Here is a 21,663-nt window from a genome sequence, read left to right as displayed (position 1 = left end):
CCTTTACCCTCATCTACTTCCCCCCGCCCCCCAGTTTTTCCTATTTCAATTGCCCTCAGGTACCTTTCCACTTCTCTCTGTCCCAACACTGCCCTTGAGCCAGCTCTGATCCCTGGTGAATCCAGCTGTTTGGACACCACTCAGGGTACAGTATCTCTACTTTCATTATAGCAAAAGGGGAAAAGTTTACTCATCCTATTTAAATAAACCTTAAATAAACCTTAATTATTTCAATTCAATACAAATACTTTTGTACCTGCAAATTTCACTTGGTTTAATATTGAGGTAACTCCTTAAAAAATTTTTTTTTTTTACAAGAAGTATTTTAGGTTTCTCTTCTAAAGTAAATAATTTAAAAACGATCATCAACCATAGCACTTGTTACAAAGAAACCCCATGACAAATATGGTATACTATCCATTGATTTGAGTTTTTAATACTCACCAATACAGTTTGGAGAATTATATAAGAATGAAGTTCTAAGTTTATCATTCCAGAAAGAAAAACAAAATACGTACACTCCATACACCTTTTATTTTCCCCCTTGGAAACATCTTTGATGTTGTGAGGAAAAAAGAAATAAGACAAAAGAGTGTTTACAGCACCTTGGATGAAATCTAGGACGATATACTTTGTGAGATAATTCTCTGTGTGAGCAGTAGTAGCTCATAGCTTTGAAACCACTCTGGATGGCTTTCCAAATATTGCCATCTGGTGGAATTTTAGTTGATTGCTCCTTTGTTCTAGGGAGCTCCTGGAAGTGAACCTTGAAGGCATTATTATACATACACTCAGCAGCGTACCAGTGAAAAACAACTGACGGTCAAATGGTTGTCTCAAATACAGATCCCAAAACTGAAAAAAAAGAGGCTTTCCAGGTTTTCATCTCCTTTTCAAGATACCCGTCTCTCTCTATTATAAAGCCAAGAGAGCAGTTGCCTTGATTTTTCACGAGATAAAATACTCATTTATTCACAATTAGAAATGTCATGAGGTCCTTCGATTATTATCTTGATATTCTTTCCTTTCACTTATCATTAATAAGATCTCCAAAATTAAACTTTAATTGGCTGGACCATTTTTAGAAGAATTGCTGATAGCAGTTAATTAGCCCTTAGTGCATGTGGGAAATGGAATATAGTTTGAAAAATAATGTTTTAACAAAGCATGTTTACTCAAATATTTACTTTTATTGTATAGGGAATTTTGAAAAGAAATCTGTTGCAAAAGCATTAATAGTACTTCCATTTAATCTGTAAACATTAACCTGTAAGTCATACAACATAATTTATATTTAAACCTTACCTTGAGCATCCAGGCTCTCTCCCTGCCTGTCGAGATGAACTGTTCCTCTGAGAATTGGGATGCTGCGACAGTAAAAATGAAAAAAAGAATAACGAGAGCAATTAATATGATGAAAACATTGGAGGAAAGAGTTATAATTTAGTTAATTGGGTGTGGCCAGCAGTGGAAAAGGAAATTAAAGAAAACATGTACACAAAATATCCAAATTCATTTGATTTTACCATGAGAGAGATTAAGTCAGCAAAACAATAAGGTTCTCAAGCTATATTATTAGATTAATTTCTAGGTTGGTTTATTATAGTTGGTGAATATTTAGTACAATATCAGTCCTATGCAGAGAATTTTTTTTTTCACTTTTTTCCCTGATAGTCTGATGCGATGAGAATCGTGTTAGCAGATAACCCCAGGAAGCAGTGCCTCAGTGGTCTCAAATGCCATAAATTAAAGTACGGAGTTCTTCAAATCTAAGTTAATTTGCAGGTTTTATATTCTAGTATTGACACAGGCTCAGTCTTCCAGACAAAAGAGTTATGTTTAATTTTAACAGGATAAGCAATGCCAGGATCAAGCTTCAAAATATATATACCAACAAGTGCAAATTTACTTTCTTTATATGAATAAACTATTTCTCTTCACAACATGGTCTTGCTAAATGATAAGACAGTAAACTGATGAATGGGGCATATCAAATTCTAGAGGCTGAGAAAGGTGTCCGAGCTCCAGGTCTTGAGGGTCCAATGTTAGGGGTGTGGGGAGGATAGTAACTGGGGCAGATGCTGATAAAAAGGACCTAAGATGCATATGCACATAAGCTTTATTGGCCCTCCCACCTCTCCAAGAAACACGTTAGAAGTGACCTCTTTCCACCTTCCAACTAAGCCCTTTCCTGGTACATTGCTTTCTGTGGTTTTTGTATATAGCCCTTTCAGAAATGCCTTTGGTGCTTATTCAGTTTAAAATCAATTATATAAAAATATAATATTGGTGGTAGATCCAACACAAAGTCATTAATCCCAGACATAGTTCTAGAGATGTCATTGGGAGAAGGATTTTAAGAAAGGGAGGAGGAGGCATTTTATACTTTTTCTATAGGGGAAAGAGGCGATGGCGAAAGAAAAAAACGAAAATAAAATGGTAAGTATTGAGAGAATAACAGTAAAAGTGATAGCTGAATTTTCAATGTTACACTATTCAATAAGGGAGCGCAAAAGTAATTTGTAAAAGTAGTAATTTGTTTAAAAATCAGAAAATTTAGCATGAAAGGTTTCAAGAACTGTACTCAGGTAAGCTAACATTTTTCTTTTTCTTCAGATAGAACAGGTAGAATTGCTTTATGTGTTTTATAGCAGAATTTAATTTTATGAATAATTCACATTTTTTCCCTGTAATTTAATGAAAGCCTATAAAACTAAAAAGTCAGATTTAAAGAGAATTTGTTCCCATCCATATCAGTTTCTTTCTCTAAGTTTTCCAATCTTCTAGAAAATGTTAACTGAATCAGAATAATATTTTCATTTGTCCCCTTTGCCTAGTAATGTAGCTACTGGGTACTAGTTAAAGTATTGGCCACCAAGCTGGGAAGCAAGAGCATAGGTTCCTAGTTTAATCTATGAACCTGGTAATTAGCCCTTAGAAAATGCAGGATTGCTGTACACAACTGGCATTTTTCTGTTCTCTGACAACAACCCATTGCTAATTTTCCAACAGCTGCAGTGGATCAGTTTGGAGAAGAATGAGATCATTTATTGAACATGCTTGCACAAGTCATTTCACATATTTTATCTTATTTAATCCTCAAAACCATCTTATGACAATTGAAAAAAACTGAGGCTCAGCGTAGTAGAGCACTTGCCCAATATCATGCAGCTAGATTCTAACTGAATTTGACGGACTCTAGTATCAGCTCTCTCTCATCCACACCATGCTGCCTTAAAAGCCAGGCCTTTGCCATTGATTTGAAACACCTAGAGAACGTTTGCTCCAGGATATAGTAGGTGCTCAATGAGACAAAATCGTGCGAGGGTGGAAGCCTAGGCTCCCCTCCAATGGGGGCGACAGGGGAGGCAACAGTTCTTTCTGTGGTGTTGGGCAGATGTAGAGCAGTTAAAGAGTTTCACACTTTATATAAAGATTAACTCAAAATGAATCACTACATAAATGTAAAACTATGAAACATTTAGAAAAAAATAGAAGAAAATCTTTGGAATCTAGGGCGTTGGAAAAAGCTTTGTAGCCTTGACACCAAAAACACAATCCATAAAAGAGAAAATTGATAAATTAGACCTCATCAAAATTAAGACCTTTTGCCCATGTGATGTGGATGTAAATAAAAGGTATAAACTAGAAGAAAATATCTGCAAACTACCTAAGGACTAGTATCTAAAATTATGAAATCTCAAAACTCAGCAGTAAAAACACAAAACAATTGGAAAATGGGCAAAAGATGAGCAGACATTTAACTGAGGACGATGTACAGAGGGCAAATAAGCACATGAACTGATATTCAACCTCATTAGCCACTAGGTAAGCAAAAATTAAAAACCATAATGAGATATCACTATGTACTTATCAGAATGGCTAAATAAAGTGACAGCATGAAATGTTGGTGAGGATGAGAAGAAACTCATTCATTCATATATTGCTTGTTAGATTTTTTTGTTTTTTTTTAAATAAAATGCAACTACCTATACAACCTACCAATTATACTTCTAGGCACTTTTCCAGAGAAGCTAAAACGTATTTTTATAGCAGATTTATTCATAATGGCCAAAAACTGGAGACAACCCAGATATCCTTTGACAGGTTAATGGTTCAACAAACTGTGGCACATCCATACCATGGACTACTACTCAGAAATAAAAAGGAACCAACTATTGACATATGCAAAAAACTGGATAAATTTCCAGAGAATTATGCTGAGTGAAAAAAGCCAGTCCAATAGGCTATACGCTGTATGATTCCATTTATCTAACATTTTTGAAAAGAGAAAACTGTAGAAATGGAACAGAGATTAGTGGTTGCCAGGGATAAGGAGGGAGTGAGGGCTGGAGGGAAGAGGGTTTGGTCATAAAAGGGCAACATGAGGGATCCTCATGGTGATGAAAATATTCTGTATCTTGAAAATGTATCATTGTCAATATCCTGCTTGTGACATTGTGCTATAGATTTTCAAGACATTAACATCAAGGAGGAAACTGAGGAACATGCGATATCTCTGTATTGTTTCTTACAACTACATGTTAATGTACAATTGTCTCAAAATAAAAATTTAATTTAACAAACCAGGAGGTCGGACAGCAACTAAAATTGAACAAGATAACTCCCTTCTTTTATTCTCTTACTGTTTTGCCAGAGAAGAACAAAGCCCCAAAGCATTAGGCAAGTTGGGGTGGAAAATTTGCTTCACTTTGCAGATTCAAGCAAAAAAATCTCACCCACAATTTTAGCACTCAGAAACCATCGCCAACATTCTGCTGTCCAAGTTTGCCTATCTTTCTCCTACATTTACCTTCTCAACCCTGCATTAAAATTCAAAATATTGATATGAACAAAAACACTCAAAAGCAGAAGTGATTCCTAAGGAGCAGTTTGATGCAGTCTGCATTTTGGAAATGACCTCTCATACCTTCCAGTTCATGCTAGGCAAGAATTTCCAAAATTCCCACATCTTATTATTTGCACAGGAATAGAATTTCATCCTTGGTGGTTTTTTTGGGTGACAAGGCAGGTGTCCCGTATTCTAACATGGGCCACATACTAAGTGAGGGCATACCCTTAATCACCCCCACCTAAAGAGGAGCTTGCAGAATCTCCCTTCATGCCAGCAGCCATAAACCAGATGCTTTCTCTGGGCTTGTTGGTTTTGTTTTCACTTGAAAGACTAAATATCTTTGTTAGGACAAGAGTCATGACAGCGCCAAACTCTTTAACAAAGCACATTCTCTGTATTCACAAAAGTCCATTTTCCCTCATTTTCTAGAAATTTCAAATCTTCTTTCTTTAAACAAACTCAGAGTTCTAGCATCCCATGTGTGAGGCATAGGAGCAGAACATCAGCTAGAGAGTCCCCCACACCCCAAAAGACTGTTTCCTTGTCTGACCATAAAGCCACAGGCACATGAGAGGGATATCAGAGTGAAAAAAAAGGGTTGTAAAAATATTTCCAGTCATGCCATGCCATTGAAAAACTTAAGAGCTTTCTTTAGTGCAATGTATGTAGCCAACGAGGATTCTGGTCAACACAGATTAAAACATTCTCCTCACAAAGAGACAAGAATTCCCGCCTCCCCAGCTGCTCCCAGCTTTTCCAAGAAGAGAACACTGCTGGGACCCGAACCCAAGTTTTCCTCTCAGGAGTTGACTAAGCTCTCTCTGGAGTTTTAGAATGAGCTGTAGCCTAAATTCCAAACTCCCCTTGGCTACTTAGAGATTTCGAATCACTCCAGTTGTATGTCACATTCTTTAGTGTGGGAGGTCCGCAGCTTTCTAGGAATAAAGCAGCTTGTAACCATGAACAGAAGGTCACAGGCTATTAATCCTTAGGCTGATCCTACTCGATAACAGCTTTCCAGAGAGCTCCGCCTCCACCAGCGCCTCCTCAATTAGTGGTCTCCAGTCAGGTTAAGGGCCTTCCCAGGGGCAGCAGGGGGGGCCGAGAGCCTGCCCAGTTCAACTCCCCCACGGGACTAGAGGCATGACTGCCGGGAAGCTCAGAGCTGAGCACACACCAGGGAAACCAAAACCAAATGAGATTATCTGGCAAGTAAAGGAGGTCAAATTACACTGAATCTTGGGTATTGTGAGAATGGTACAAAACATTCCTCTCCTTCAGAAAGGCAAAACTACCAATGACCCACATTGTGCATTTAAGGGTTTTTGAAAAATTATAGCTGGTTGATAATGGGATTCTGGTGGTGTATGTTCAGAATAGCAATGATGTCATAAACTTACGGCTGTGTGATTTGGACTTCTGTAAAAATAAAAGATAATCCCCAGAAACCATCTAATGTGAAAGCTATAATAAAAGAGAAATTCAGTTCTTTTCATACAAAGTGAGCCTAACCCTCCCTTCTTAGAATCCTCCTTTACCCATCTGCTACTTCCCATAGTAGGCATAGATTGCCCTTTCTATTCTAGATTAGAATATTCATAGTGCTAAATGTACAAAAGTAAAATTCTTAAAGAAGGAAAAAAAACGAGACAAACTACACACATAAGAAATACCACCTTCATGATAATTCTGTGAAATTTTTGACAATTATTTTCACTTGTGCTTTTATCCATCTTAATCAGATATCCTTGAAAATAAAGTAGTTGGAGTAGAAGAATGGCTCCTCTCCTCCCAAGTGTGATTGATAATGAAAAGGAGCAGAATGTTCATGAGGCAGGAAAGTAGCACAGAGGGAGTGGGGTTAGATTCACTTCCTCAGCCCAGGGTTCAGAGTTAGTATTTGGGTTATTGTGGAAACCATGCTTTATATGTGTCCTGTCTTTATAATCTGTTATTCCTTTGACCATCCAAAGTGACACAGTAACATGTTAAAAATGTTGAAAGGGTACCATGTAAGATCTAATTAAGACTGACAGTGGCCAGAGGGTTGCTATAACCTCCCTCAAAAGACGGACTACCATTGTCCAAGCCCTGTGTTTTAAATCTACTTTTCTTCTTGTCCTTGAATGAGCTGGTGTCTTAGGCAGGTGCCATATTAGTGTCCAGTAACTGTGTAGACACAGGAAATCATAGGATACAGGCCTTTTTGTCGGGGCAGTGCAATACAACTCACTGCTAGACTGGACTAGTAGTTCTGCTTTTTCCATGTCTTCTCTTATCTCTAATAGGATATGATACCTCTTTATATCTCAGCCCAGGCCAACTGATGGAGGGATGACTCAACACTAACAACCATATGCACAGGGAAAAATGAACTCAGGAGGGTTGCTAAGTAAATGCTTAAAAATTCTGCTAGAAATCACACTGCTTTTATATTTTGAGGTGCTATAATGGCATTCTCCATGTGTTAAATGGAAGTTTGAATTTTATCACTACTGCCTATTCCAATTTAACTAAATAATTCAATGTGTTAATAGACTATCAAAACTATATGTTCCTCACGTTTTGAAAAAATTATAGATTGTCCAAAGGAAAAAATATAGTTCCCACTGAATTTTCTATTATATTTTATTCTGAGAAAGATGGATTAAAAACCACTTATCTCATGGAGAAAGGATAGGTAAAGATAAGATACCCTCTTCATTAATGAGGCTAGGGCAACAGGTGAATTGGATTGCACTTTAAGCAGAGGAAGGATGAGAACAAGGCCTCCTGACAATCAGTTTCGATTGGCTTATTGTTAATATAATAAGAACAAAAGAATGGTATTGTGCCTAACTTGCAAAGATTTTAAAAGAAGATCGTTGTTTGAATTAGTGGGGTAGTTAGAGACAACCATTCTTTGTCCTAACTCACGCTTATTTTTCCTTTGAATATCTTGCTAGATGTTGCTGCTTCCTCTTTGACTATGATTTCTCTAACTCTTCATATCTGGAATAATTTTAACTTTCTCTTTTAATTTTTTATCTCTGGAACTTCTACTCATGACCAGTAGTAACAAAATTTGCATAGATTTTCAGAGAGAAAAATCAAAGATATGAAAATCTCTTGATTAAAGTCATACAAAATCATTGAGTAGTACCAAAGCCCAAGGTGAGTAACTATAGAACATTTTAAAACAAACCCCCAAAATGTGAAAAACAAACAAAAATGCACATGGCTCTCAGATTCCAAGGGTAAACCTTAAAACACCACCAAACCTCACAAGAATATGTTGTAAAAATTCTCCTTCCACTGGGATGGGCCACAAGTCCCATGGGAGAATATGACTCAATGGACGTAGGCTCGATGCTACAGTGTATACAACACAACAATTGTTCTACCCATCCCTCATGGCTCACCTCATGTCAGATTGCTCAACACGCTGAAGGTGTCAACTGACTCTTACAAAACTGCACCCAAGGTCCCAGGTCTGGGCAAATTACCCTGCATAGCATCATCACAGACACTCAGATAAGCAGTTCAGGACAGAAAGACAACCTAATACACGTTTCCACAAGACATAGACCTGACTAACTCAGATCCATAATTCCACTGGAGTTGATGTCCATGGTGACGGGTAAGCACAGCAGAAGACGTGAAAGGGTGGAGGAGGGGGAAGCCTCACATCTTGAATATAATGATACTCCTTGCGGTCTGTGTAGCTAATTGTGAGAGCTGTTGGTAAGCAGTACCAGGAGCCTCTTGTTCCTTTCACAGAAGACAAACAACAGCCCCGCAGGACAGATGTGTTGGGTTCTGTACAATTTGATTCCAAAGCCCTCATAAGTCTCCTGCTACTTCCTAACAGCAGCCTCTAGGCTGAGTCTCTCTCCATCAGCTTGTCCATCCCTGAGGTCACAAAACATTCCGTCCACAATGAAAAGACCAAGTGGTTTGCTCCCCAGAGTTCAGTTGTTGTTTAGTTTCAATGTGAGTTTAGAAACATCAGTGTAGAAGTACCTGCACTTTTCTGCAATTTTAAAACAAATATCTGAAAAAAAAAAATCCCCAGGGTATCAGTAGTTTGTTTTAAATGAAGGGCTGGCTAAAAGGCAGGATGGGGGGAAAATCCCATTCTGAGATGTATAGATAAGAAATGTGATTTTTTTTTTAATGAAAAAGTGACCTATGATATGAGTCAAGATAAAAAATATTCTAACATCTGTCAGAATTAGTTGTTTTGGAGCATCCCACCATTTTTATTTTTTATTTTTTATAGCATTTACTAGTATTCCCTATTTTCTCCTGTCAGACAACCATTATCTCTATGTCTCTCTCCAAACACTTACCAAAATCTGCCAGCTGCTCAACCTTCACACCAAACGTTAAGTGCAGTTCCTCCCAGGGATATTGGTGTTTAACAGATATTGACATTTTAAGCAAAAGGGACAAAGTTCCAGCAGTGGACTTTCAGAAATTATTTGCAGAGAAAGAAGCATTCTTGCCCCCGGAATGTTTTCCACAGTAAAGACTGCAACAAAAGGGAACTACAGACCAACGATCAAGAGAGTCCTACCTGAGGACCCCATTTCCCAGCACGGAAGAAAACTGTCATCTGTATTTCTTCAGCTACAAAGCAGTGGTGTTGGGAAATGATGAAACAATACTAAAAAAGGGAACTCTTACAGGTTAAGCACTATGCTAGGCCTGAGAGATGTGAAAATGACTGAGTCCATCCCCCTCTCTAACCAATTTTTATGTGCCGGGGAGGCCCACGTGTCGGGGATTAAAGGCAAACCACCTAACCTAATCTGGATGGGGGTGCCAGTGGGAGCTGGATAGAGGCAATGGGTAGGTGGTTGGGAAAGGCTTTCCAGGACAGTTTCTCAAATGTTAACCCATAACAATGGACACCTGTGGATCTTATTAAACTGCAGATTCTGATTGAGAGTGTCTGAGGTGGGGCTGGAGCTTTGGCATTTGTTAGATGCTCTCAGGCGATGCTGATACCACTGGTCCATGAGCCCCCTCTGAGCAGCAGGAACTTAGAAGAATTAACACCTGAGATAAGACAAGGGCTGAGCTTGATAACTAGGGAAAGATATCTCAGGCAGAAGAATGTGCAAAGACATCAAAGCTAGAAACATTATGTTGGATATGGGAAACAATGTTCAATATAATAAGGAAAAATGTATGTGAAATATTATTGCATGTGAATACAGACAATAAGAGCTTTACAGAAAAATAAAAATAGTTTTTGTAATCGTTGCGTGGAGGTGGTAAGATTAGGAGTGTGTCTCCTCATGCCCCTCCCGCATCTTTTTCAGACTTTCACTAATGAATTTATGCTGTATTTATTAAAACAACAAAAGGATGAATAAGTTTCTCCTCCATGTTCTGGTGTGTGTGTGTGTGTGTGTGCGCGCGCGCGCGCGCGCGCGCGGAGGCGGGGATTCTGCACCTAGGTGTCTTTTAACAAAATGACCATGCAGCTTCTTCCAATTTGGAATTATGTGATTGGATAAGATACAAAGCCACCTAGTAACTTATTACAATTATGTAGTGACATAGTTATGATGGCTACATGAAAACATGTGTTATCAATGGAATAACTGAAGGAATAATATTTTATACCCAGGGCATCATTGGCATAATTTTACTAAAAGAGTTTGAGTAATTCAAAATATTGAAGCATGTTTTATAATCCATTAATGATTTTTCGTGGGGAAAAATGCAGGAGGAATTGTGTAGAATTCTTGCAGAAAAATAAAGAAACCCTTCTGTCTTTTGACTTCGCAGAGCAATAAGTGGCACCCTGATGAGGAATTCATAGTTTGGAGCCCTGGTTCCTTAGCCAGGAGGAGAACTTTACATTTCTAAGGAGCAGAACGGAGAGTTGTGGTTAGCAACCATTGGTTACCGTGGACAGTGAGCCATGAGCTACATGTTGATAAGACATGTGGGCTATGGTTCCTTCCCTGTGTATAAAAATTAACATCACCTTTCTTCCAAATTAGGCATGTTGCAGGAAACCACATCATGTAATATTTAGTGAACTGCCAGGCCTATCTGTAACAGATCACTAAACAAATCGTCACTGTACATGACAGTCATCATGAAGACCCACACACACGTTATCTAATTTGATCCTTACAAGAATCTGGTGAGACAATGCCTGTCTCCATCTGACGATGAGAAAACTGGATTTCGGGGATGCTGATGAAGAATGTTAAGTAATATCTCCGGAGTCACCCAGCCAGGCATCAGTAGAACCAGTTTTAAACATTAGGCCTTCTGACGTTCTTGCTCCAATTTTAGAATTATTTCTATGATACAACACTATAATTTCTAAAAAAAAACACACAAAGAAAACAGGCAGGCTGGCATAAAGAAGTGAGGTTTTTGAACTCAAAAGGAATTAAAATATATGGAACCTTTGAAATGACTTATTAAAACTTAAAATGTCACAGAATAGTTTGGAATTTGCCAAAGGCTCAATCTGCATGCCCTCTGTTCAGTTTTAGAGGAACCTAGGGATAGAAATATATGAATGTGTGGTGTTGACATGTGAATATTATTATGGAAGTTACAATACATGAAATGAAGAAATACAAAAGAGACTTTGCTGGTGATCTGAGGGCCAGGGAATGCATGCCACCTAATTTATAGGTTAATAATCAAGGATAATCCAGACTCTTAATTTATAACAGGCCGTGAAGTTAGTCCATATGAGAACCTTTCTGAAACTTACATTTGTCTTATTTTGTTATATATGCTCATTGTAAAACAATATTAGAAATAATCATTTAGGATTTTCACATGAATAAAATAGAAATACAGTAGTTGCCTATTTGGAAGATATTTGATCAAAAGAAACTATTCCTTCTTAGCTATTGAGTTTGTGAAAGATCATTTCAACATGGTATTAAACAAAAAGACCAATTTCTGTGTGAAAACCTGAATCTTCTCAAACTTTAATGTGCATATGAATCACCTATGATTCTTGTTAAAGTGACCATTCTGATTGAGAAGGTCTGGGGTGCGGCGTGATATTCTGATTTTCAGGAATTCAAACGTGATGCTGATGCTGCAGGTTCTGGGACCACACGTGACTAGCAAGGCATCCTTGTAATCACTTTGGGATTGAACGTCAGTGGGATCATGTAGGATTGAACTTTGATTAGAAACACCCACATGGTTGATGGGTTTCTCAAGATGCTCCACTATGAGCTAACGATTTACCTATTGATGTATCTATTCTATTAAAAGGTCTGTGAAAGAATAGAAAGTACCTTAACATATCTCATGAAATAAAAAGGTTGCTAACTTTTTAGTTCTGGTTTTACTTTTTATTTCCCCTCTTAATAAAGCAAATTGTGCAGAAAACTTCAGATACTGGCTTGAGTTTTTTCTCTAATAGATGAAGGTAGCTCAGACATTTTAATTTATTATCCCAGAAATATAGTCTCAGATCAGATATTTTATGGATGAGGAAAGCTAGCCATTTTGAGGTTTATTATAGGATAAGAGTAGGGTTACAAAATTTAGCAAAAACAAAAAGAGAAAACAAAAATAAAAGTCCAAACGAACAACAATAAAAAATAATGAAATGCCCAGAAATTTAAGAAAAGATTAAATTTTTTTAGTATGAGTATATCTTATTTAATACTAAAAAAAAATTGTTTATCTGAAATTTAGATTTAAAGATTAAATCAGATTGAATTCAGATGAAAAGATTAAATTTTTCAGTATGAGTCTATCCCATGCAATATATGGGATATACTTATACTAAAAAAGAAATTATTTTTTTGAAATTCAAAAAATTCAAAAAATTTGTACTTTTCCTTGCAACTGTAGATAAAAGCATATCCCGAATTTTAACTGACCTTGAAGTGCTAAGAGATAGAGGTGTGCTGGGGTAGTGAATTAACATACCCACTGATGGTGTTGTTTAAACGTTCAAACTGCACAGAAAATTGCTTTCTGGATTTGCCAGTACCATGTAAAGCACTCATTTATAACTGCTGTTGATTTGTGAAAACTCTTTTAGGAGATTTGTGCCCAGAAGGCTACACTTAAAAAAAAAAAAATCATGATAGAGGCCAAGCTGGAAGTTAAGCTAAGGAGAGTGTTATGTTGATAGCTTCCTGTTCAGGGAAGGACCAGGTGGGGCAAAGCAGGAAGGTTTTTTTTTCCAGCTCTCTCCCTTTTCCACTTTTGGAGGGCTGGAGAAGCTCAGTGGGGAAATGTAGATAGTGGTTTCTTGGGTAGAATCATGAAAGGTTCTTAATATATCAGATTTCGGCAAGCTGATTGGATTTAAGATTATCTTTGAAAGAAGGAAGGAAATTGTAACATGGTTGCAGGCACTCTCTCACCTCTTGCTTATCAGTTGTTGAAAGCAGATTTTACCAAACTCTAAAGAAGGTAATCTAGTTTTGATTTCACTTTTATGTATACATCCAATAAACAGTTTCAGATACTTTAGCAAAGCTAAAAGGAACTGCCTCATTTTCCAGCTGCCTTTTCTTGCTTATTTTCCCTTCTACCAATTTCCAATACTAATAGTCATTTCTGTTCTGGTGTTTATAATTAATTCTAAGTTGGAACCAAAATTTGCCTGTTAGCAAAATTCTTTTAAGTGTTTTGCCCCTATTTAAGCAATTAACAATTATGAATCCCCTACTCCATTAGAAATACAGTAAATTCACTTAGTTCCTAACTTAGGAACTACTTTGATAGATAACTACTTGAGAACTACAAATGATATTCGTATGTATGACATGAGCTATATTAAATAAAATGTTTTAGTAAAATGTGAAATCTAAATTATGATAAGGGAGGAAGTTAATTTTTTACCCAGTCCACGTAGGAATTACACAATCTATCTTCAGATGTCCCCTTTCCTCCTCCTCTCCCAATTATGCCAACAGGAACACTAGTGGGTTAAGTTACCTTGGGACTTAGTTATCTACATGTCATCACTACCAACTGTTCTGGGATGGGATTAAATACACTTGCTTGTTTTCAGAAATGATTTAGCTGATCTCAGGTACCTCACACATAGCATTATTAATAGTGCATTGTTTGATTTAGTGAAAAAGGAACTCCTTTTTTTGATTTTTTTGTCTCTAAATTGCAGGTGTGCTATTTCTGGAAAGGATGAAGAAGACACCAGTTATATGCAACCCTTAAAGTTGCTCTATTAATCTAAGTGAAATTCATTTGCAAATGGTCTGTGGCTCTAAGAAGTCATCAAAAAGAGGAAGTTCTCTTAACTGAAGGAAATTTTATGAGAGACAACCATTACAAGAAAAAAATTAAGACCAGTTCCTATCAATGTGGTTATTGTTCTTTCAAATATTCTTCCTAGAATCTTAACAGTAATCTGTTGAGCTTTGGGCAGAAGGCAAATATTTGAATTTCTAGATCATAATCTGATGCATTTTAGAATTTGGAAATTTCAAACTACATTGTACATGGCATTATATCAGACTTTAGTGATGTAAGTGATTATGTGTATATCTGCTTATTATTAAAAGATCACTGCCTTTCTAAGTAGTAAGGTATTTATCTTAAATGTATACTTTAGAAGACTAGTGCTATTTCCAAAAGCAGCAGTATGAAGTGACAGTCAATGAAAATTTTCTAAATCTGAATAAATCCTCCAATTATGCCTTTATATACTAAAACAAACAAGCCCTCACAGGTTAGAGAAAAAGGAAGTTGATACTGCTAAAGAGTTAAGGCAAAGTGTCACCGTGGGTTTGCTGTCAAGGGTGTGTTACCCCATTTTCTAAAGCTCTGGAAACAGTGACATAGCTCAGTGTGAGTTAGTATTGCACTGTTTGGGCTTGTTTAAGGTACAGAAGTTTTACAGTAAAACATATTACTAAAATTCATGTAATATTTAAAAAAGGTACTGCTTTTGCAAAGTGAAATCACACAAAAGGGGGATATGAAATAAACTATCTTTAGTGATTAATTTGAAAACAAAATTTTTTCCCTCTCCTCTAAAGGGAAAAAAAAAAACACTGAAAAAAGACTAAGGCTTTAAGTGAGCAAATTCTCATTTAAAACTGAAGTATGTTGAATTGAAAAAAATCAAGGGTCTGCAAACCTTGTCTGTAAATATTCAGTCAATATTTTAGGCTTTGTGGCCCATATGGTCTTCAGTGCAACTATTCCACTTGGTGGAGGTAGCACAGAGGCAGCCCTAGATGAGATGTAAGCAAACTAGTATGACTGTGTGCAATCAACTTTATTTCGTACACTGAAATTTGAATTTCATGCCATTTTAAGTGTCCCCAAATAGTTTTTTTAAAATATGTTTTCAATCATTAAAAATCATAAAAACCAGTCCTAGTTCGTGGGACAGAGGCCATAGTATGCTGATCCCTGAAATAGTTGGAGCCACAGGTTTCAACGCAACCTGAACTTAATGTCATTGTACAAAGTTTGTCAGTTGTCAATTTTGAACTGTGTAGATGACTAGATTAGGTTTGTGGGAAGCACATTGCCCAATGATTCTATTCTATGAAGCTCTGGTGTAACAAACCATAATTTTGAATACTTCTCTGGAGACTTATGGGTGCAAATTTAGAGCAAAAAATGTGTACAATGAACAGATTTGAAATACTATAGCCATATTTTTTTCCGATGGAGGAGAATAAATTCATTTTAAATGTTTAGGATGGTTGCTGGTGAATATATAAGGGACTTGGATTTAATCTTTGTGATCTCCAGGGAGTAGATGCTGCAGACAGTCTCCCACGCCTGGAATGAATGTACGGTGAGAGAGACGTGGAAGCATTAGTCAGAGGACTACTTACTGGTGAAGATGCTGGACAGAGCATTTAAGATTTTGTTGGCTGGTGAGACTAACTTTTAAGGGCCCTTAAAACAAGAGAGTTTATACTTCTATAACTTGGGCAAAGATTTAAAAACTTCTTACTTTGGTTTTCTAGATATGAAGCTAACCATGGCTCAGCATATTTGAGGTTGGTCTAGTCCAAAGGTTATTTAAGGATAAAGTCTGTGAGAGCATGATATACGTGAATAGTTCCTCCTATTTTAGGGAGGGAGGAGAGAATTAGAACTGAACTTGTCTCGTCAAAGCCTCTAGGCAAGATTACACCAAAACTTACTCAAGAAACAAACAGTATAATAGACCCTGGAAAAGGAATCAGTACCCCAGGCTTCTCACCTTGGCCTTGCCACTTTGGAAGAGCACTTAATTTTTGGACTTTCTTGCGCTATTAGGCATATGGGAATACTATCTACCCAATTATGTGTAGGCCCTTATTTGGTCTTATTAATATATAATTAATTAATAAGACCAAATAAGGGCCTACACATAATTGGTCTTATTATATGTTAATAATTGGTCTTATTATATGTTAATAATAAGATCTTATTTGGTCTTATTGTATGTTAATAAGACCAAATGGTGGTATAAATTTAAAGTAATAAGACTGGGTGGTTCTCATCTGTTCTCAAAAACTTCAGAGCTTCTAAAATTGAGATGACATCCTTTTTTTCTCCCCCACCCCTTTTGTCCTACTTATAATCATTACAGAACTAGGTATACGCCTTCCTTGGAGGAATAGTTTCTGATTCATCTGGATTAGTCCCATTTTACTAGTCTACATTTCAGCCTTCCAATGTCTTATACCTCCTGCCAAAGTGGTTGGAATTTCAGAAGTGCATCCCTAGTCAATTTTCTAAGCTACACAGAAATGAGAATGGATGCATTTACATCATTTTGGCCTTTGGAAATCCTTATTAACATTTAGTAATAACATTTAGTTTGGGTGGTATCGGTCAAAGAATACACCCAACTTCCCACTTTTAAATATGCTGGCTATATAAATGTAGTTATGCTATCTTAAGGAAAGCAGTAGGCAGATGATAATAAAACCTGCTTAACTATTAACCTGCTATTTGTCTTACTTTGAAATAACTCTCCTAGCTTAATGAATTCCTTTAGGCATCCACATAGTTGGATATGTGTTTTTCCCCTAATAATTGGTAGAGAGTGAACTTTTTTGATGTGAATCTTTGACCCATGGAGAGTGTGGTTAGGTATTATAACAATTGTTGGTTATGCTTAGAATGGCAAATTGTTTTGTGTTTAGCACTTTGGCTCCTACATCTTCAGAATGTTTGTCTTGAAAAATAACAAAACTGAAAGTACTCAGGATGCTTTGATACAAATGTTCACCCCACCTTCCCATAATGTTTAGTACATACAAGCAACATCAAGAATATGAAAGGCCTTGTACTCTGTGCTATTGGGGCTGCAGACACGCAGGCCCCTACGAGATGACAGACTACCAAGCAGGGTAAATAAGTGCTTCAAGTGGTTCAAAGTTCTGTAGCTGACAATACTGAAAGTTTGCTCTGTGCCAAGCACTGTTCCTCCTTAAAGAAACTGAGAATGAGTAAGAAAGCATTTAGGAAATGGTTGAGAGTCATGGTGATATAAAGAATAATGAAGAAAGGAGAGGTATAATGACTCAAATAGTAACAAAAATAAGAAAATTAAGTTTTTTATAATAAACTTTGTGTACATTTTAAACAGTTCATCTTATTTAGGCTCGTCCCTTGGGGATAACTTTTTTTAAGCAGGAAAACTTAGGGTAATAGCAAACATAAAATTTCATATAAAATGTTAGTTGTAAGCATTTCTATTTAAATAGATCCTTTAATCCACTCTTGAATGTGTAATCAAACAGCATTTGACTTTTTTGTATTCAAAAATTTATGCATTGAAAATTTATCCTCTCTACTTCAACATACTTGAAATCACCTAAACCAGTTCACTATTTTCCAACAGTTTTTTACATGCCTCAACACCAAAGAAATTACAAGACGTCTGGTTGGCTTTGTGTTTTCCCTTCTCACAGGAGAGAGCATTATTTGAAGCAGGTAGAATGGGAGCTGGAAAAGGGCGCGGCTCATACAAGCAAACAGATCCTGATCAGATATTCAAATATGTTTTCAAAGGAGTGGCGTTTGTGCGCCTCAATAAGCTGCTCCGAGTAATTATTTCCTATTCCCGGGCTCCGCCTTGGAGTGCAGCCTGCTGACTCACCAGACTGCTCTGAGTTAGTTTCTGCTGTGTTTCCCCACTGCCTGCTACACGTGAGTCACTACGGGAATGAAAGTTTCTACCCGTCTCCTTAACAACCAACCGTGCAGCAGCCAGGCACCACAGTGAACTCTGATCTTTCCACTAAGAACCAGACCTAGGCAGAGAGGGTGAAAAACGACGTGCCAGGGGTCACTGCCATCCAAGATGACGGATGACAGTCCCCTGCCCTAGGGCGTTCTTCAGCGGCACCCCAGTTTCAGCATCTTTACTCCCACCCATCCAAGTTGTTAAACTGGCCTCTTGTCTTGCAATGCTTGCAGCTGCTGTCCACTGAACTCTTCCTTTGCGTCGTCAGTGATTCTCAAGCTTTGCGGCACAACGGAATCACCCGGAGTATAAAATAGTAATAATAATAATAATAATAATAATAATAATAATAATAATAATAATAATAATAAAAATACTGATGCCTGGCTCTCATCTCCAAACAGTCTAATTTAAATGGACTGGGATGAGAGATAGGTATCAGGGATTTCCAAAGCTCCCCAGGTGATTCTACTAGGCAACAAAGTTTGGGAACGTTTGCTTTGAGCATCACTCTTCCCATGCGAGGGAAATCTATCAGTTAAGCTTATCTAATGACCAGCCGGTGGGCTCCCAGACCTCCTGTATTGGAGATCTACCGGCCCATGGCCCCTGATATCTTAGTTTGGCAGCAAAGAACCCTAGTAAAGCAATGGGACATTTCCGGTAGGGGCACTGGCTAAAGAAGGACCCGTCCCCCTTTACTAAAAACAGCTAGATTTAGCGCCCAAGAGAAGCATCTTAAAAGTTGCAGTTCTTTCGGTTACCTTTTGATCTCTGTTCTGTTTCATTCCACAATGTCTTGTTCGGCAAAGCTGTAAGCCTTGGGTCCTCTCAGATTAGAAGCAGGTGCTGCGTCCAAACCTCAATCAAGATGGGACTGCACGCTTCACTTCGACAGGGACGGAACCGCCGCCTCGCAGCGCGGCCCGAGGGCAGATACTATGCTAATCAAGAAACTTCTTCCGTCTCCTGGCGGGCGGGAGGGTGCTGGTTTGAACCCTTTAACCCTTGATTTTACATGACTGCGCTACAGTGCGTTTAGTGACCTCCTCTGCCTTCGTGGGTCTGGACCACGTACCATTTTTTGGAAGAGCAAATGATGGAGAAAACCCGCAGGGAGGGGACAGCAGTGTCGGCTGGTTCAGAGATAAAGGGACCGCTAATGTTCGGAATTATTAATTACTCCACGCGCTACTGACCCAGCGAGGACTAGCAGAAAGGGACTGGGGGTTAAGACAAAGGCTCCTCCTGATCAAATGGCTGCAACGCCCCTTCCTCCGAGGTTATGGCTTTGCCCTCTGCACTGGGCAACCATTGGTACGGGGCTGGCAAAGTGACTCAAGGGGTGACCAAATCAATTGGTTCTTTGGGGGTTTGAAAGTCTGTATTTCCGAACGATCCAGGCGCGGGGGCGGGGGTGTCTTTCTGTGCCCACCCCTCTTTCGCCCCTTTGTGGGATTTCTGGCCTCGGTACAGCCCTTCTAAGGGTGAATTGAAGAATTTCGTACGGAAGTAGAGTGGGGGAATCGCTGAGCAACCCTCGCTCCGCGTGCAGGGTGTTCCCTGAAGAAGAACTACTTGTGCTCAAAATAATAACTCCCTGTCTTTCCCACCGACCCAGCTCCGGAGTCCAGGGCGCCCGGAGCACTAGCGGGAGCCGAGTCAGAGTGGGAGTGGTGAGGCTGATTTCCACCAGAGGGGAAGCGGAGGTGGCAGCAGAGCTAGGGGTGCAGGGCTTGCTCCCTCGCCGGCGGGCGCCAGTGCGCTGCACTTCCTGGTCTGCCCCGAAGCGCGCAGCTCCTGTCAGTGCCCCTCGTTCTCAGTCCCGGCGCCCCAACTCTGATGCCTCTAGGTCAGTGCGCTGCGGGCGCGCACCCGCCAGACCCCTTCGTCACCAGCGCCAAGTGTCCCTGTCCTGGACAGCTCCGGCCCTCACCCCCAAGCCAATCCACTTTGCTCCTGCCAGCGTGGCAGCCCCGAATCCCTCCCCTTTCCCGGGGTAAGCATCGCTGGCGCCCCTAGGAGAGATACGGCCCGCGGGAGCGCGGCGGGTGCCCACCGGGGGCCCCGGCGCCGACCCCTGCACAACTTCTTGCTGGGCTCGGAGACCCCCGGTCCCACTGGCTCCGCTACCAGTTGACTGCAGCCCTCCGGCGGCGGGAGGAGGCGAGGCCAGAGCCTGGTCTGGGAGGGACTACGCCAGGGCAGGGGGTGTCGGGGTGCGTCAGGGCGGTACCGCTTTAAATGCACTTGACTCACCTGCTCCAGCGCTGTCGCCTCCTTCTTCTACTGACAGCTGGGGGCTTTGTTTTCTCCACCCACCCCGCCGGTCGCGCTCCGCCCCCACCGCCACACGTGACTCGCTGTCTGCTACGCCGCCGCTCGGCTAGTTCACCCGAGAGAGCCAGGTCATCGCTACCACCCTTCTCAGAAGTGAGGGGTGGGGACCCCAGCGGAGCAGAGGCCCGGCCAGGTCCGGGGTGACCCACCGGCGGGTCAGTTGGAAGGCGGCACACTGGTTAGGACCCTAGGAAGCCACGGTGAGTTGGTAACAGGAATGAAGTGCCAGCTGGGGAAATGCGTTGGGCTCTTAGGCCCCACCCGAGAAGGAGGAGGCCGGTGCGACTTGGAGAAGGGGCTTGAAAAGGCTAACGCCACACACCGAATTAAGGACCTGACGGGGTTCTGCACACCAAGCGACGTGCATCCGCCTTTTACATCAATTGTTTGTCTCTGGGGAACTGATAATCAGGAGTAAACTAGTTTTGTCAGGAACGTTATTAAACAAGGCAATTTTAAACCGAATAATACGATTAACAAGGTAATAATACCAAGTTTTATTGAGGTTTCAAATCTGCTTTTTGGTGCTGTTGATATTTGGATTCTATTTGGCAAATTGAATCCAGGCTGGATAAGCTAACTCCAGATTATTGATGTGGGCACGAGTCCATTTGGAACAGCACCTATTTTGAAGGAAATGAATTGAGAAAATGATCTGGCTTCAAGATGCAGCTCAGTCTCTGCTGCTTTTGGAAGCAGTCCCAAACCTTGCTGATCTCCAGTGTTTGAAACCTCAAGAACCTGTTGTCTCAATCCTTCCTTTTGCCCTTGCAGAATGCATACATACATACCTTTCTCCCCCAAAATTGCAATTCAGGGGAAAAATTGTCTCCATTCCTCCAGCATCCATTCAAATGAAGTCTGCATATTGGAGTGACTTCACCAGTGTTTCCCAAACTTTAATTAAACTCTTCCCTGCTCCCATAAAACTGATACCTCTTTGGTAATAAATAAAGTTGATTATTTGCCTTGGGTGACTCTCAATGCTAATTCAGGGACCTGGCAAGGATGTGAGACACACACTATAATTATCCCAGTTACCTTCCTGCTGCTCCCAGATGTTTCTGTGAGACTTTGCAGACGGATCACCAGGGGTCTTGTTAAAACCAAATCTGATTGGGTGGGTCTGGGGTTGGACCTGAGATTCTGCATGTCTAGCAAACTCCCAGGTAATGTCAGTGCTATTGGTTTGAGGACCACATTTTGAGAAGCAAGGCTTAGAGCACCCAATTTGGCACTGGTCAACCTATTTTAGCTCCTGACTTAATAGCTCTGTGACCTTAGGCAAGTTTCTTAACATTCA

At 39.6% G+C, this 21,663-nt stretch overlaps 1 protein-coding gene across 2 annotated transcripts in view; it reads right to left on the bottom strand.

Annotated features, from left to right (window-relative positions):
* MAPRE2 (microtubule associated protein RP/EB family member 2) overlaps positions 1-20,347 on the bottom strand; it is a 142,149-nt gene extending 121,802 nt beyond the window's left edge. Inside the window, exons 1-2 of one of the 2 annotated variants that reach the window (XM_033087320.1) lie at positions 20,280-20,347; positions 1,306-1,367 (exon numbers count right to left, since the gene is read on the bottom strand). Coding sequence is in view for 1 of the 2 variants with exons in the window: in XM_033087319.1 (XP_032943210.1) it covers positions 1,306-1,367; positions 18,785-18,808 (86 nt within the window). In the remaining variant the exon portion in view is untranslated. Of the gene's footprint in view, positions 1-1,305; positions 1,368-18,784; positions 19,030-20,279 lie in introns of those variants that run through there. The other variant, XM_033087319.1, reaches the window with a different exon arrangement.
* Positions 20,348-21,663: the final 1,316 nt, after the last annotated feature.

Source organism: Rhinolophus ferrumequinum, chromosome 19 (assembly GCF_004115265.2).
Source record: "Rhinolophus ferrumequinum isolate MPI-CBG mRhiFer1 chromosome 19, mRhiFer1_v1.p, whole genome shotgun sequence".
Classification (NCBI taxonomy): Eukaryota; Metazoa; Chordata; class Mammalia; order Chiroptera; family Rhinolophidae; genus Rhinolophus; species Rhinolophus ferrumequinum.
The sequence above is the reverse complement of the archived record's forward strand: the minus strand, read 5'-3'. Positions and strand labels throughout refer to the sequence as shown.